General features: G+C 19.9%; 1 protein-coding gene across 1 annotated transcript; it reads left to right on the top strand.

The window, feature by feature from the left end:
• Positions 1-1,431: 1,431 nt before the first annotated feature.
• Positions 1,432-18,447, top strand: LOC122719279 (odorant receptor 85b-like). Its single transcript, XM_043944944.1, is given in 9 exon segments — positions 1,432-1,688; positions 2,038-2,099; positions 2,102-2,397; positions 14,727-14,788; positions 14,790-14,912; positions 14,914-14,948; positions 16,908-17,014; positions 18,079-18,234; positions 18,397-18,447. Coding segments are annotated over 9 exon segments (1,149 nt in total).
• The last annotated feature ends 1,472 nt before the right edge of the window (positions 18,448-19,919 follow it).

Below are 19,919 nucleotides of genomic sequence, written 5' to 3'. Positions count from 1 at the left end.
AGAGAAGATTATAATTTCTAACAATTTCGAAGTTATCTCATTAATTACATAGCTATATTAAAATTTTAAAAATGACAATGATAAAAAATTATATTAATTTATTCAAATTTTCATATGATATATATAATATATCCAAACGAAGAAATAAAAACTTATAGGGATTTATGAAGTATCGAATATTGCAAATTAAAAAAGATAAAATAATTGAATGAGATAAAATAAAACATGTTGAAAAATGAAATAAAGTGTTACATGATACAAAAATCGCTACAGAAATATATTTTTTACATTCATTAAAATAAATACATTCATAAATTTATATATTAATTTATAATACATTAGTATTTATTAGTAATATATTTGTCTTTATTTATCATTATATTAGTTTATCAAAAAACGCATTCACTCTAATCACATTAATTATAATTTACATTAATTAGTTTCCAATGATTTTATTCTATTCCAAAAGTAATCCAAAAGTATCCAAAAGTAAAGAAAATATAAAAAACATTTTGATGACATTAATAATATTATTTTTAGCCAATTGCTTTCCTTTTCTTTTGTAATCATATTATTTATTACAAAAATTAATTAAATTTTATTTTTGAATTTATATTACAATTTGAAATTTAATATTTTTTGAGATAAATTTTTGCTTTATTGTATATTTAAAGTGTACATTACGTATCACATGAAACTTATAATATTTCAGAATTCTTTTTTTCATATTTTTGTGACAAAATAATTATACGAATGAAAAAATTTTGAATTATTTTATTTTTTTATTTTTGACTTAATATAAATTACTTAATATTATATCATAATTATTGTAGAAATTAATCTTTATATAAAAATATTCTATCAATTCTATCAAAAAATAAATAAATGTACTTACAATATAATCGGGCTAGTATCTCAATCGCTATAAATGAAATTATTCGAATTTATACGATGCATCTATTTCAATGTTCCTCAACTGAAGATAGAAAGCAAGATATACAAAATTTTGAAATAATTTAAGCAAAATCTTTCAATCGAACTTTCTAGGATTGATATAAGTATAAGAAAGAAAAAAAATTGTAAAAGAAAAGATAAATGATATCTAAGCAGTGATATTACCGTTACAATTTAATTTAACTTGGCTGAATAATGACATCTGACATTTACTGGATAATGACATCAAGATAATTGGTATTGATCCAAACATTATGAATTAATATTAGTTGCTTATAGATGCGAATATTAGTGTATCATTCGAAGAAGAAACATTCATCAATTTAGAACACGTTATTTAGTAGTTAAAGATATGAGAAGAGAAAAGAAACAGAAATGTATAAAGATAACACATTATAGAATATGGATATATATTAAATGCTCTTAAAGAAAAAGTTTAAAACTTTTTAAATCGCATATAAAATATTAGAAATTTCAATGATGCTTAAGACTATAATTACCTGTCCTACAGAAGTTTGTTTACGTTTGGTAGGCGTTTGGCCATATTCTTCGTATAGAATTATGCAACGTGTTTTTTGGACAATAATAATGGGTAACTCCACAGTATTTCAACTTTGGTATTGTATTTCTTATTTTAAAACAGCAGATTTACTTGATCTATTAGATGGCATAACTTTGACTCTGTCAAATACGGTTACATTCTTTAAATTGATCATTCTTTGGTTTAATTATCGGTAAGATATATGTATTTATATTTGTCATGACTCTTAATTGCCTTGAAAAAATAATTGATGATGCAAGATATAAAATTTGTTTAAGTTATTAATTTTTATATATTATTTATTTGATTACATTTATTTTTTATTATACAATTTTTTCTTATACAATTTTATTATATTTATTTATATTATTTATCATAACTATTTTTTATCTAGCAATAATATTTATTAAATTAATACTTATTCAATATTTATTAACAAATATTTTTTTTTAATTTGTTTATATTGAAATTTTATTTTCATATTAATGAAATATTTTAATAAATTTTATCAGTTATTAATGATTAAAAATTATTTTATACAGAACAGTTCACAATATACTAACAATTGTGTTTGAGGATTGGAATAATCGTGCTCTTACTGATAAAAAAAACAGCTTATGGTGGATAATACTCGTTTATCTTCTCGCATTTCAAATTTTTTATTTGGCATTTATTCGGCAACTTGTATTTTATATTTAGCAAATATCGTGCTGATTTCCGATGATATCGATAATACTAATAATGAATTGATTTTGAACAACAAAAAATTATTGCTTAAAATGAAGCTTCCTTTCGATTTCACGATTTTTCCACTCTATGAATTCGTTATAGTTGCACAATTTGTATTTGAATGTTTTGTAGCTCTCATAGTTGGGATGTTAATGGCATTTTCTGCGGCATTAGTAAGTTGATTGTTTTTAATTTTTATCACTATATATATTATAACTATTATTTTCCACAATCAAAAAGTTAAACAGAACAAATTGATTATTTTTATTTTGATGAATATGATTGTTTGTATTATTTTTGATGATGTTAAATTCATAAAGTTTAATCTTAAAATGAGGCTAAAATCTTTGCAACTTTGAAACTTATATACAATAAATAAAAAAAAAAAAAGTAGAAAAAAAATATATACAATTTTATTAAAAATATACCCAATATGCTGATTTTTCCATAGAAATTCTGAAATTAAAAATAACAATAAATATTTGGAAATTTTTGAAATGAGAAAAATAACATTTTTCAAAAATTTTCTAAGTAGTTTGAGGAATCTTTTGATTTCTAAGATTTTCTAAATAGTTTAAGGAATCTCTTGATTTCTAAGATTTTTTTTAATTGATAGAAGTTGATTGATGATTAATTGATTGATGGAGGATATCAAATAATTTTTTCATTTGCAATAAAATTTTTTGTTTTGGTTTTATTAAAAAATTATTAATATAATATTAATTAATATAATATTAATTATATTATAATAATATAATATTAATTAATATAATATTAATATAAATAACGAAAAATATTATAGAATGTATAATTTAAACAAACAATCAAAGCAACAAATAATTATGTCGAGCCAAAATATACCCAATTTTACTATCGCAATACTATAATTAATTTATGTGTTATATGCTTGGCTAGTGTTTTTTATTCTTATTAACAAAGTTGAAACGAAAATTTTCACAAAGAAAAAAATTTTTGAAATCATCTTAGAAGTCATATTTTTATTAAAGTTATATTTTGTCAATTGAGTTTTGGAACATTCTATAGAATTGTTATGACCTATAATATAGGTCATAATTAATATTTCCCAATTGATATATCACATATAAACTAATTAAAATATTTAAAATGTATACAAAAATTTTATAAAAATTGTATTAAACATGAAGATATTTAATTCTTATTAATATATTTATTAATATTTTTATTATAATAATTTGTAAATATTATCTATATAATTATAAACATTATTTCAAAAAAGTATATGAACTCAATATAAATAAAATTGTTAATAAAAATTAATAATAAAATATATATCAAATGTAAATTCTAAAAATACTGTAATTAAGATATTAATATTAAGATTATATATGCAAATTTTTTTTAACAAGATATCAATTTCTTATAATTTTATCATCTATTTTACTTTATTTCTTTTACTAGATTTCTGAAAAATCTTTCGATCTTAATTATAATTTTTTATTTGTTCGCAAATAGTAAATACATATTTATGATCTGTCTATTCAGTCTTTTCTTGCATAGAACTTTCTATATTATTATCGAATGGGTTCGAAATGAACAATCTAAAATAATGTTACTAGATGCCAATATCATTTTTCAGTAAAATTTTTTCATTTAACAATTATATATTTTTATGACATTTTAATCTAGCTAAAATGCAACATAACCTTGTTTCACGGTAATTAATATCATCCTACTTTTAATTAGACTTATGATTGACATATGTGAATCAGTTCTAAATAAATATTTTTGTGTACTCATCTCAAATCTAATTCAAGAAACTTTTTGTAAAAACATCATTATTAAGGGATAATCCGCGATATTATTGACTATGCTTTATGACTTTTCTAAATTGTTTATAAAGAGATGCAATACTTGTAAAATTTTGTCAATCATCATTACATTCTGATATAAGTATCTAATAATAACATAGTATAATAACATAGACTATCAATCATGATAATATTGTGAATTACGAAAAATAGCGATCTCGTATAATCAGCTCGAATCTCTATTCCAATACTATTCATTGTTCTTCAATACATCCAATTCAAAGACATACATCTACCTAAGTTTCCAGTTATTTGCTATTGCAAACATGGTCCTTGAGTTGGATATTGGATCTGAAATAATTGTAAATTATAATTAAAAAAATGCATAAAAAATTGCTAATGCGAAATGGATTTATTCGACCTGGGAACAGACTAGCACTCTTTCCGATAATCGATGTACTGAGCAGATCGTTTCCTATGTGCGGCATTCATTGAGATTTCGATCATGAATTACTACCAATGGACGCGTAATTTTTCAATCCATCAACAAAGAAATCGATAGTCGTTCCATGTTCACGAGGACAGATCAAATAATACCTATTCAATTCAGTCTTTCCAATCCAAAGTCGAGTTGTTCTTTGAGATTTTTGATTCGTGTATAAATGTACAGAATACAGAGATTAATTGGCGATTCATCAGCTCATATCCAAGCCAATCTCTATTAAATAATTTCTATCTTGTATGAGAAATTCTTCGTAATTGACTTCCTTCAAGAATGATTAAATTGAAATGTATTACTAATTGATAAATTTACGGTAATTCAAAAATACATACTTATTATGAATACCGCAAATAAGGAATTTCATTGCAATTTCCATAAGAGCTTCAAGAATATGTATTTCGATGTGATTAGTGAAATTCGTGCAATGCGCACAAATGTATTCCGCATCTAATTATTCGCATTTTTAGCAATAACTGTCGACATCGCTTACCTAATCTCTCTTCCGAATGCTCATGACAAAATGGATCTTCAACGATTAGATAGAGAACAATTAGCGTTCAAATTGCAGTACGGCAATAAATGACGAGTTTATCACACAATTCACACAATCGAGGAAGACGAAAGATTCATCGAATTTTCAATGAATCAACTGTGAAATGAACTGTTCGCGAAAACAATATATCATGGAACCGTTCATTTTTGTTGATTATTATGAAGTCTCGATTAGTTATCGACGGCTTTCATGAGCTTAATTTGCGCGAATTAATAGAGACTCAGTCAGATAGTGACTAAATGACTAAATTCCGCAAAACGTTACATAACGATTGTGTTTTCATTGTGCGGAAACATATCATCAATTTATTTGATAACTAAAGAAACATTGTGAAGCGTGATCTTTATTCCCAACATGTCAATAATCAAAGAATGTACTACGATTCGTATAATATCTATAAAATTAACTTCATTTTTTATTGTTGCTACAAATAAACTTTCCAATATCAAGAACGCTACTAACTTTTTCAAATATCAGGATAGGCGATAAATTTAGTTGAATGAATATATTTCGTGAGTTTCAAAAATCAACGCGTAGTCGATTTTTTACGGCTAAATTTGCTGCATTACACAAGATATCATATACAAAAATAATGATGCAAATATTTAAAATAAAGATATAAATATTATCTGATATTAACTACTCTACTCTCATTAAGATTCAAAATCGTACATCCTTTTTTAATACGAATACTGATGAATCATTCATTACAATAGAATGAATACAATAAAATTAGGATAAAGGCCTATGTTTATTTGTTTTTACGATTCCGAAAATAGTTTATTTTGAAATGACCACGTATCTCATTATGATTCTATTATGCAAATTCTACAACTAGGATAATAAACCGTAGGCAGCTCGTTCTATCGCATATGTTCTATAGTTTAATGTGGAAGAGTGTAGATTTTAAACCAACCCTTATTGCGAAAGTCTCGTTGCAGTTATGAAGAATTATCTATTATTCGAATACTTTCTTCAATTCAAACTTACATATTCTCAATCATGAATGAATATTTATAATCCCATAGAATATTTTATTCTAAATGTTTCTCAATAAAATTAATTATCTCCATCTATTCCTATATTGTTGACGTCAAGATGAATCATTTGAATGAGTTTTAGCTGATAGCAGATATAGCATGAAAAGAGATAGCAACACGATTTCTCCAATAACGGAATAAAAGATTATGCATTACTATCGCAAGATTAGATGGATGTCAGAATCGTGATCCTTAAGAAATGACTCTTTCTTTTACTGTTAAAGTTTGACTAGAAATTATAAAGAAAGATTAAAATTATAAAGAAAGATTAAACATGATACGAAAGATATCACCTGAACCAGCTGATGGTCCATTAACTAAGCTATCACAAATCGCCATCTTACCAAAGAGTGCGAAATCATTTTTCAAAATTTAACAAGGAATAGATATAGATTACAATATAGCTTATGATATATGTCAATTGTTTAAGGACTTTAAATCTAGTATATTGCTACTTTACTATTCTACTATTACTATTTATTAAATTAATCACGTGCAACTAGTATCAATTAGTATTGTATAATAAAATTAGCAATTAATTTTAAATTAGCAGTCTTATTATTAATATCATGCGTCTATTATACAGCAAAATTTGTGATTGTGGATTTAAGGCTAATTGTTGTAATTGTCATTTTGTTACACAATTTTGAAATCCTTTAAAATAGATAGTATTCAAATAATAAATATTTACGAGATTTATGATTTATTTATTCCCCATTATTGTTGGACACTATTAAACCTATAAAGATATAGAATAATGTTTTTTTAAATAGAATTTAGATGATTTGCATTATTGCATTTTTTCATTTAATACTTGATGAAAGTTATTGTGCATTGCAAACTGGATATTCATTATGCAACTTATCTGAAAATGTTAAATATTTGTTTCTATACACATCACTGATACAATTTTTATCAAATATTTTAGTGATATGCTTCTTAGGATTTATTCTTGTAAATGTGAGTCAATTTGATATTTTTTGTCATAAAAGAACTATCATCAAATAAATCGCTGATTTTTAAAAACATGATATTTAATGTATTTTTGAAAAATTATTTGATATGTATCAAAATCCATTATAAAGAAGTGCAAATATAATATATATTTAGAAATTAAAAAAATATTTTAAGAAATATTTTCAAAATAATTAAGTTTAAAATAATTTATTATCAAATATGTATTTTCATAACAAATTATAAAAACATCTTTAAAAAAATAATGAATTTTCTTTAATTACATTCTAAAAACATTTGTAAAAAATAATCAATATAAGCGATCAATCAACATCGTATTGGATTTTTTCATTTAATACCTGATGAAAGGTATTGTGCATTGCAAACTGGATATTCATTATGCAACTTATATTTGAAATATAGAAATAGATGACTGATCATAAAAAACTATTATTGATGAAAATATTTTTCTAAAACAATAAATTAAGAAATAAATTATGTAATTAAATAAACTTAGAAATCCTAAGCATATTAAAATAATACTTTACATTGTCATGTCTCCATATTTAGATTTAATAAAATACTAAAAGAAAAAACATGCAGAGAAAGATAAAAGAAACTTATTATACAAATATATATATAATTCTTTTTTATATTTATTGATGCGGTTGCCATGTCTTGTATATCGCTTATTTGGCAGAATTATATTTCTCAATATGTAATTTCATAAAAAAAATATTCATAATTTTGAAATTTAAAAAAAAATATATATTAAAAAATAAATTTAAAAATATTTTAAAATAAAAAATATAAATATAAAAAAATACCTTGAATAATCTTTTTATTTATCATATTTGTTTTTTTAATATTGTTCAAATAATATTTTCTATTTTTTATCATTAATAATATATGTTATTAAATATTAATGTAACGATAGAATGTTTATTAATAATAAACAGTGTTTTTTAAATTTTTCTTTTCTATTTAATGTATGCAGGAAGGGATCGTAACTTATTATCGTAAAAAATAATTAGAACTTAAACATGGAAAATGTATTTTTTCTTATGTTATTAAAATTAGCGATTTATATACAGTTTCTTATTAAATATTTTATGAAATTCATTTTTTCTATACATATACTCTATTATGCATTACTTATTATTTCAGTCTTTAGGCACTGAACAAGGATCTACAATATTCATAAAATGTTTCCCTTATTATATTGCTGCGAATTGCGAAGCCTTCATTCTTTGCTATACAGGAGAATATCTTATGTTTAAGGTAAAATATATACTAAAATACATACTAAATTAAATACATTGACTAATTCTTTAATATATTTTGAAGTAAAAATTATGTTACTTACATGTTATATTATGCTTCTAAAAATTTTTATATACATATATTCGATGATCTTTATATAAATTTCATTATAAATTTCTGTATAATTTATATTATTTTATTTAATAATATAGAGCATTTCAAAATAATAAATTAATTATTCAAAAGAAACAATAAATAATTATAATATATATATTTATGATATAATATATTAAATAAAACATTTCTTCGAATCTGTTTTATTTTTTTTTTAAAAAGTTTTAAACACATAAAACAAATTTTATCATAAAAAATGTTTAATTTTTAACGCTTCATCACTCTGTTATAAACAAAAATTTAAAACAAAATTGCAATCAAAACACAAAATATAAAAAATGTTGAAAATTTGAAGATTGATTTCAAAGATTTTTTTTCTGTCAAAAAAAAATATTTTATAATATAATTTATGCTCTGTATGCATGCAAATTTTCATTAAAATCAAAATTATTGCGTTAATCTCCTATATATGATCAATTTCATGAGTCAATATAAATACAATATTTTGTATTTTCTTTGTTCTTTATATGCTTATGATAACCTTAAGTTGAATTTCAAAATTGAATGTTACAAAATTAAAGTTAAAATATCTTTTATACATATATTTTAAATAATTTTTTACTTAAATAGTTTAATAGTTTTTTTATAGCGAATAATCAGAAATAATTAATCTATTTAATATAGCTGATTAATATTAAAAAATAAATATAAAATAATTTATAAAAATTTCATTTAATAAAATAAAATTAGTTTTCATATATTGAAATTTGAAAAAAATTATTTAATTTATATTAATTAATGTTCTTTTCAAATTGTGATCAGGTTGATTCAAAACATTTTTTTAATCGTGAGATAATTATATAATATTTGTTCTATTATATTATCAAAAAGCATTTTAAATGAATTATATTAAAAATAACTCATCAAATAAATAATTCATTTTTTTATATCTTTTATTAAAATCAAACATTGCATTGCGATAAAAAAAGAAATTCATCAATATTCATAATATGATAACCTTAAGTTGAATTTCAAAATTGAAGAAAATATTGATGAGTATAATTATTTCACTTACTTTTAATGTTTTTATCATTATGATTTAACTCATTATGCATTAACTTTGAAAAATCTATAATAATTATTTTCTATTTTTGAATTGATCGAAATGGATCTATTAATTGATCATAAAAAATTAAATTCATTAGATATCTTTTTAAATGATATTAAAAATTATTATTTATCATAGTGTCACTAAGCATTCAAAAATATATACCATAACGTATTAAAAAAACAATAAATTTAAGTCAAGATTATTATATATTATATTATATATTATTATATGTTATATCGCTCAATTATTCGATAATTATTACGACAATAGTTTTAAATAATGCAAAAAAAAATAAATTATAATAATTTTAAATACATATTAATTTATATAACGAAACAATTATATTTAACATTTTTTTCGATTTTGAAAATCAAAGTTAATTGATCTCAGAATTATACATTATTGAATTTTTTTTCACCAACATTAATGTAATATTAAACATTGTTCTTAAAAAAATTTGTGCATATTTTATTCATTTTAAACGATAAACGATAAGTAACGAATTACTTTCGATAGTATTTTTTATTGATTTGCTTTGATATTTTTTTTTCTCAATCATTAATTTTCTTCTGCTATTAATTTTTTTCAGAATGAAAGTATTGTTCATGCAGCATATGATACGCTTTGATATAATTTAAATCCACGGGACAGTCGAATTGTATTATTAATTTTAATACAAGCTCAAAGAAAATTAATACTTTCAGCTGGGAATTTTGTGACGCTTTCTGTCCAAACATTTGCTAGTGTAAGATTATTATAATATCAAATATCATTATTTTCAAGATATTCACAATTATAAGAACATATTTATAATTTTTGAATATCTAATAATTATTATTAAAAATTAAGAAAAATCTAATCATTATTAAAAACTTTCTATATTATTTAATTTATAATATAATTAATTTTTTAGATGCAAAAAGTTTCGGCTTCGTACATTTCAATATTAATGACAATATATTAAAAAAAACAATTACACTATATCATTGAATTTAGGTGTGTCTATCTAATATATATTAAAGAGTAATATTAAATAAATAAAGATATAATTTTAAAATATCTATTAATTATTGAAAATTTCTTTAAAATTTATCTTTAAAATTTCTATAATTTAAAATATCGCTAAATTATTCATGATTATTAATGAAATTTTTAAATATCATATTTTAATATCTCAATATCCTATTTTAATATTTCAAGGTAAATATCACATATTGCATTCAATATATAATTAGACTGAAATTATAAGAATTATAATTAAAGAATTATAATTGTAAGAAAATTAAAGAAAATTGTAATTGCAAGCAAGAATATATTCTGTTATTGCTACAATTACAAATGGAAGAGATTATTTTTCTTTCTTAAAATAAAACAATTATTGATAATAACTTTTTTAGTCTTTAAATTTTTTGCTTAGAGATTATTTGTGTAATAATATTTAAATAATTTTATTTAATTGATAATTATATTAAGAAGAATTAGGATACAGTGGGTATTTAAATATGCAACTATTAAATCCAATTAATCTACACTCAAGATATATTTTATTTAATTTGCGACTATTCTGATATTATTCGAGAAAAACTTTAATTATTTTTTGGTTTAGATTTACTATTCACAAAAACTGCAAAAATAATTAATTAAGGAATGAAATTTTTCTAATGAAATAGACCTTTTTACTAAGGAAAATATCTAATGAAATTATTAAAAATTAATTTTTTTTTAATAAAAAAGCAAAATAATTCGACACAGTGATAATAATGATATTTAATAATGGCGATCATCTTTCCTGTTGTTTAATATATAACGCAATTAATCGATGGAATTGCAAAGCGTTATTAAATACTATTGTCTTCGTTATATGTTTTGTCAAATTACATTATTTTTATACATAATATATAGACTATTATATCGTATGAAACTTAAAATATTTTAGTATTTTTTTTTTATTTTTTGCGACAAAATAATTATCTGAATGAAAGAATTTTAAATTATTTATTTTTCAATGATTTTATTAATTATATCATTGTAGAAATTAATCTTTGTATAAAAATATTGTATCAAAAAATAAATAAATATACTTACAATATAACCCGACTAGTATGTCAGTTGCTATAAATGAAATTATTCGAATTTCTATGATGTATTTCAATGTTTCTCAATTGAAGATAGAAAGCAAGATATAAAAAATTTTGAAGTAATTTAAGCAAAATTTTTCAATCAAAAGGTTAATATAACTATAAAAAAGAAAAAAATAATTGTAAAAGAGGGGACAAATGATAGCTAATCAGTGATAGCTATTATCGATACATTTAAGTTAATTTAACTTGGCTGAATATTATGTTAATATATGACATCAAGATAATAGATATTGATCATAATAAGAATTATTAGTTGCTTATAGACGATAATAGATATTGATCATAATAAGAACTATTAATTGCTTATGGACGTTGTTGAATGCTAGTATACCATTCGAGGAAGAAACATTTATCAATCTAGAACAGATTATTTAATATCAAAGTTGATGAAAAGATAAAAAAAACAAAAATATATAAAGATAATACAATATAGAATATAAATACGTGTTGAGTATATACGTGTTCTTAAAGAAAAAAATTTTTTTTTAAATTGTATATAAGATATTAGAAATTATAATGTCACTTAAAACTATAATATACCTGTCCTACAGAAATTTGTCTTCGTTTAATCAGTATTTGGCCATATTCTTCGTATAAAATTGTACATCGTATTTTTTGGATAATCATGATGGGTATCTCCACAGTATTTCAATTTTGGTTTTGTATTTTTTATTTTAAAACAGCAGATTTACCTGATCTGTTAGATAGCACTGTGACTTTGTCAAACACAATTATAATGAATTCATAAAATGGAAAAATCGTGAAATCGAAGAGAAACTTCATTTTAAGCAATATTGTCAATTTAAGCATAATTAAGCATAATCAATATTATCAATTTAAGCATAATTTGTATTTGAATATTCTGTAGCTTTCACGGCTGGGATGTTATTTTCTGCGGCATTAGTAAGTTAATTATTTTTAATTTTTATTTATCATTATTATAACTATCATTTTGTACAATCAAAAAATTATACAAAACAAATTGATTATTTTTATTTCGATGAATATGACCATTTGTAATAATAAATTTTTATATACAAAATGTTCCAAAAATCAACCAACAAATTTCAAATGATAATTTTCTGGAATGATATTAAACAACTTTTTCATTTATAAAAATTTTCGTTTTAATATTGTTAAAAAATTTATTAAATTTTTTAAAGAAAAATAATGGCCAATCATAGAATGCATAATTTGAACAAATCGTTGAAGCAACATGTATTTGAACAATTGTTAAAGAACCCAACTATTAATCAAATATATATACATATTCAACATTACAATTGCGGTGCGACAAGTCTACATACTTTATGATTGATTAATATATTTCATTAATAACTCGTTAAAAAAGTTGAAACGAAAATTTTCGCAAAAAAAGTTGTTTAAAATCATAGAAAAATCAATTAAGTCTATCAGTTGACTTTTAGAATATTTTGTTATAATCTATATCAATATTTCTCAACCAATATATCACGATAAACTAATCTCTTTAGAATATCTGTAATATGCAAAAATTTTATGAAAACTTTATTAAATATAAGGATATTTAATATTTGTTAATATAATGTTAATAAATATAATTATATATACTCATTTAAGAAAGTGAAAATTTTGAAAATTTCACTGTTGACAAAACAATACGCTATTAACTTAACAATATACATAAGACTTAAATTGTGAAAGTACTGTTATAATTATTCTAAGATATTAAATATCAAGATATATATGTAAATTTTTTTTTAATAAGATATCACTGAAGAAATATTTTTTTAATATTTTTAGTATTTATATTTTTCTAATTTTTAATATTTTGTTTCCTAAAATATAACTATTAATACATTAACTATTAATACATAATACAGGTATTACATATATCATAATAATACAGATAGAGCAATTTTAAATATATAAATTATTCAAATTTAAACTTTACTTTATTATTCAATTGTAAAAAATATTGTATTAACAAAATTAAGTTAAAAATTATTAAATAAAATTGTATTAAAAAAATAAAAAAGTTCTAAAATTTGGTATTTCAATATCAATTTTTGATAAAAAAAATTTTTCATAAAAAAAAATTATTTTACTTATAAAAATTATTTTACTACTTTCCCTACATATACATAAATTTTTATTAAGATCAGAATTTTTAATTAAGAATTAAGAATAAATTTTTTTATAATATAGTGTTCGAATATTTTCATGAGTATTTAGTATATGTAAATAACTAATAATAATAAATTGAAAATTGTAATTCATAGATTACAATTTTCATATATGATTATATAATATATACGATTAATGTAATGATAAAAAATTCTTATTACATTTTAAATGTGGAGATATGTTACATTATAAATAATTTTATATTTTATTTTATATTTAATACATATTATATACTTTTTTAAAAAATAATAAACTATAACAGATATATTATCATTAAATAAATAAATAAAAATTTTCATCATAATAATGAATTGGGAAATATTGATCTATATATTGCGAATATCTCACAAAAACAATATTTACTTGTTTATTTTCAAATCTTATAAATTCATTCAATGATTTATATAATTAGTATAATTATATGATAAATTAAATGAAAATACTAAAATTTTTTATAAATATAATTGTATTAAATTTTATTTTATTATTCATATTATTATATGAAATAAAAATTTAAATTAATTTGATATGAAATAAGTTGGTTGCATATATTTTTTACAATTTTCTTTTAATATTTATCTTATCTATTTATATTTATGTAATATTCTTCTTGTCTATTTATTTTAGATTTCTTTAAATGTTCTGAATTTGATTATAATTTTTATATTTAATTTCTATTTTTTATTTTTTTTTATAATTTTGATAATTACATTATATTAATATTATTATTATTATATAATTACATTTTATGATAGTTATAATAATTATCATTTTAAAATTCTCTATATTCAAATATAGAGATCGTATAAAATGATTGTATAAAATAATGTAAAAATATTAGTTATCTTTTTTTAATTATTATATATAGGTATTACATATAGGTAGTCAAATAGATATCACATGTCAAGAACTTATTAAGATTCCAAGCTATAAAGGAGAAATCATATATATTAAAAAATATTATTGTCAAGCATCAAAGAATTCTTCATTTATCTGAAAATGTTAAATATTTATTTCTATATACATCATTGATACAATTTTTATCAAATATTTTAGATATGCTTTCTAGGATTTATTTTTGTAAATGTGAGTCAATTTGATTTATATTTCTTGTTACATTTCTTCTATTTAGGATTATAATGTATTATAAATTAAGGATTATAAATGTAAATCGCTTATATTTAATGTATTTCTAAAAAATATTTATATATTTATATATTTATATATATTATATATTTATTATATTATATTTATATATATTTATATATTTATATATATTATATATTTATATATTATATATATATTGAATTTTGTATCAAAATCCACAGAAGAAGTATAAACATATATTTAAAAATTAAATAAATATTTCAGAATATTTAAATTTAGAATAATTTATATTTGCCAATTAATTATTTTTAAATAATCTGTAAATTAAATAATTCTAAAAAAAATTCATTTGTTAAAAAATCATATGATGAATTTTCTTTAATTACATTCTACAAAAAAATTTCTATAGAGAAAGCGAATATACAGAATTATCGAATATTTGCACTATGATCAATCTAATATTTGAAGAAATTTTTCAACTTTAATACTTTAATATTTTTTAATATCATTGAAATGTAAAAACATAATTTAATATTAAAATGATTGATCAGTTAAAAAATATTTTATTTCATTTATTTCCAAATATGTCTAAATTTGTTATAAGTAGACACTTTCGTATCTGTATCCGCATTATCTGAATATCTTAATATACAAACATTCTATTATCCGTATATTTTATTATCCATACAATGTTTCATAGCGATTTTTACATATAACATACTTAAATTACATACAACATAAATACATACAACGTATTTAAATGTAATAAAATAAATACTTTCTTGTGTTCGCCCAGAATATTACATAAATTAAACATAATCATATCAATTAAATCTGAAGCAAAAAACAGAATCGCAATGATAAGTAAACGAAAACGTACAGTTTTAACTATTGAAGAAAAATACAAAATAATTAAAGATATTGAAAGTATGATAATACAACAAAATTAACAAGAATACATGGTAGATGATTCAATGATTTGAGGCGCAACAAAAATGTAATTCTATGCAGTTGTTTACAATAAAAAATTGTGATATGACTTAATGACTAGAAAGATATGAGACTCTTAGATGTTGAAAGAAACTGTCAATTTTGTTCATTTCTATTTGAATAAATGAAATTTAATGCAAAAGAAAGTAATTATTCTATTATGTGAAAATTCCACTATCCGGCTACTTTTATCTTCCTATTAGTTCGGATATAGGAGTCTCTACTGTATTCAAATTCATAAATAATATTTACATTATTATGTTGCATTTAAATTCAGTTATTATTGATGAAAATAATATATTATAAAAAAATAAGTTAAAAAATAAATCACACGTAATCACATAATAACAAAATAAAACTTAAAAATATTAAAATAATACTTTGCATTGCCGTATTTCCACATTTAATTAAACAAAAAATTTAAACAACAAACAAGTATTAAAAGAAAAAAGCATGCAGAAAAAAACAAAAAATTTACTATACAAATATATAGTTTCTTTTGTTCTTATAGTTATTATTATATAGTTCTTATAGTTATTTTTATGTAGTTACATAAAAAAAAACATTTATAGCATTGAAATTTAAAAAAAATATATAATTGTCTTGAATAATTTTTTTACTTAGCATCATATTTACTCTTTTAACTTACTAATTTTTTTTTATTTTCTATTATTAACAATAGATGCGATTGAATAATTGTAATGATTGAATATTTATTAATAATATAAATCGTGTTAATTTTTTAAACTTTTCTTATCTAATATATGCAGAAAATTATTTGAATATGATAAAAAATAATTGGAACTTAAAAAAACTTAAAAAACATGTTTTATATTATTATATCAAAATCGACAATTTATATAAGATTTTTTTATTAGATATTTTATTAGATATTTTACAATTTTCATCCTTATGTATATATTCTGTATTATCACTTATCATTTCGCTTTAGGTACTGAAAAAGGATTTACAATATTCACAAAATGTTTCCTTTATTATATTGCTGCGAATTGCGAAGCATTTATTCTTTGCTATACAGGAGAATATCTTATGTTTAAAGTAAAATATATACTAAAATACATACTAAATTAAATACATTGACTAATTCTTGAATTGCTATAATTTTTAATTACATTCTTTAATTGCTTTGAATTGAAAATTATTGTATGTACATCATATAAATTATCTTAAATTATGAATTTCATTAATTTTTATATTATANTATATATAAGGTTTTAAAATAATAAATTAATTATATAAGATTAAGTTTAATTATGATAAATAAAATATTTTTTATTCAATTTTACTTTTTTTCAATAATATTCAAATACATAATATAAAGGAATATTTGATGACAGAAATTCTGCATTTTTAAATTTTATTATAAGATTTCTATAATAAATATAGAAACAGATCAGAAACTATAATAAACAATTCTATAATTACACGCTCTTATAATTCTATAATTATGTAATGAATATGGAATAACATTCTTCTGAATCAATTTTTATATAATAAACTCATCGTTCACAAAATTATCGAAATAAATAATATTTATTTACATGTTTTATTAGACTTGTTTATTAGACATTTTATTATTTTATTATTATTTATTTTTATCTAATTTGCTTAAAATTTTAAGATATTCTATGTGTATTATATATTATTTGCAAATTTTATAATTATTTTTAAAAAGAAAAATTTAGAATTTTTACGCAAAAAATTGAGAAACTTAATTAAATCTCAAATTAATTAAAAAGAAAAAAATAATTATTATTTTATTGAAAAATTTCAAATGAATTATATTGAATAAATTATATTGAAAAGCACTTAACAAATGAATGTAGTTTCAAGAAAAATATATATTTTTTAGAACATTATAATCGATGAAAAGAGGAATTCACCGATATATAATGATGATTTTAAATTAATTTTAAATTTCAGAATTGAAAAAAATATTGTAATTTATTAAATTGAATTTTTTTTATCAGTTATAACATTAAATATTGTTCTTGAAAAAATTTGTAATCATCATTGATATTCACTTAAAAAATTTTTCTATAACATCATTATCTTAGTATTTTTTATTTTACATATTTTTTTGATATATTAATTTTTTTTAGAACGAAAGCATTATTCAAGCTGCATACGATATACTTTGGTACAATTTAAATCCGCGAAACAGTCGAATTATATTGCTGATTTTAATACAAGCTCAAAGACAATTAACACTTTCAGCTGGAAATTTTGTGACGCTTTCTGCTGAAACCTTTGCTAGTATAAGATTATTATAAAAATATTATTATTACAAGACATTTACAATTATAAGAACATATTTATAATGTTAAATATCTAATAATTATTATTAAAAATTAAGAAAAATCTAATCATTATTAAAAACTTTTTATATTGTTTAATTTATAATATAATTAATTTTTTAGATGCAAAAAGTTTCAGCTTCATATATTTCAATATTAACGGCGATGTATTAAAAAAAATAATTGTGCTAAAAAGAGATTATTTTTCTTTCTTAAAGTAAAACAAAACAATTATCGATAATAAATTTTCTTCTCTTTATTTTCTCTTCTTAAAAATTATTTGTATAATAATATTCAAATAATTTCATCTAATCGATAATCACATTGAGAAAAATTTAAATACGACACTCAAATGTACAACTATGTTAAAGAGATTATATTCTATCTATATCTGTATGATTTTATTTCATCTTTGATTATTGTAATTTTATTTAAGAAAAATTTTAATATTTTTTTTTATTTAGATTTGATATTCGTAATTAAAATCATAAAAATTAATTTAATTTAATATAATATAATTTATAATAATATAATTTAATATAACAAAAAAAATTCTTTGATTTCAACTCTTGAGAAATTACACTATTCGAGAAATTTTAATTTTTTTTTAATTTTGTAGTCTTTAAGGACATTCCTTTCTTTTTTAAATTTCAATATGCTGAATAGAAAATTGCAAATTATTTTCTCTAGAACCATCAATTTAAAAAAAAATCATTTAAAAAATTGCAATTTTTCAATTTTGAAATTATTTTACACTTTCAAAATAATCTTTATACAAAATGATTCTATAAAACAAAATATAAAATAATTATTAAATTCTAAACATAATTAAATATATTTAAATAATAATCAAAATTAAAAAAATATTCAAAATCTTATTTTCAAAAATTTTTACTAATATTCTAAGATTATATTACTAATATTTTAGATATTTAAGAAAGCAAAAGTCAAAAGAAAATCTAATCGCAGTATATAATAAAATAGATCTTTTTGCTAAGAAAAGAAATTATAATCTTTGCTATTTAGAGAAATTATAATCATTTTTATTTTTATTTTCAATAAAGAAATAAAATAATTTGCTAAAACATGTGGCAGCAATAATGATACTCAATTTTAATCGCCTGTTTTGTTCACATTGGAATCGTGAAGTATCATTAAATATCAATTGTATATACATATATACAATTTAGTTAACATCCAATCTTTCTATATCATAATGTTATATTATTTATTTTAAATGATGAATAAATTCGATTTATAAATTCGATATCCAATGTTATTATACTAGCACTTTGTAATTGATCAGTATTTTCTATTAATAATTCGTTAACAAAATTATAACGAAAATTGTTGTAATGAAAACTTTTGCTCAAAATTATTTCTATAATCTCCAATTAATCGATATTCCTACATTTCTGAGATATTCTATGTACAAAATGTTAATATATATTAGATAAATATAAATAAAAATTTAAATTTGCCTTATTAAATGAGAATAAAATTCGACAGCGCTGTAATAAAGACAAGACAATTTTACTTTATTAGTTTTTCTTTTCTTTAACGCAAACTTCAATTGCTTATAACTTAATAAATATATTTCAACCGATATTTTCATTTATCAATTATTCTATTTCTTTCGATCTCTA

The sequence above is a fragment of the Apis laboriosa genome, unplaced genomic scaffold (genome assembly GCF_014066325.1).
Source record: "Apis laboriosa isolate Shangri-la unplaced genomic scaffold, ASM1406632v1 scaffold71_cov137, whole genome shotgun sequence".
Classification (NCBI taxonomy): Eukaryota; Metazoa; Arthropoda; class Insecta; order Hymenoptera; family Apidae; genus Apis; species Apis laboriosa.
The sequence above is the reverse complement of the archived record's forward strand: the minus strand, read 5'-3'. Positions and strand labels throughout refer to the sequence as shown.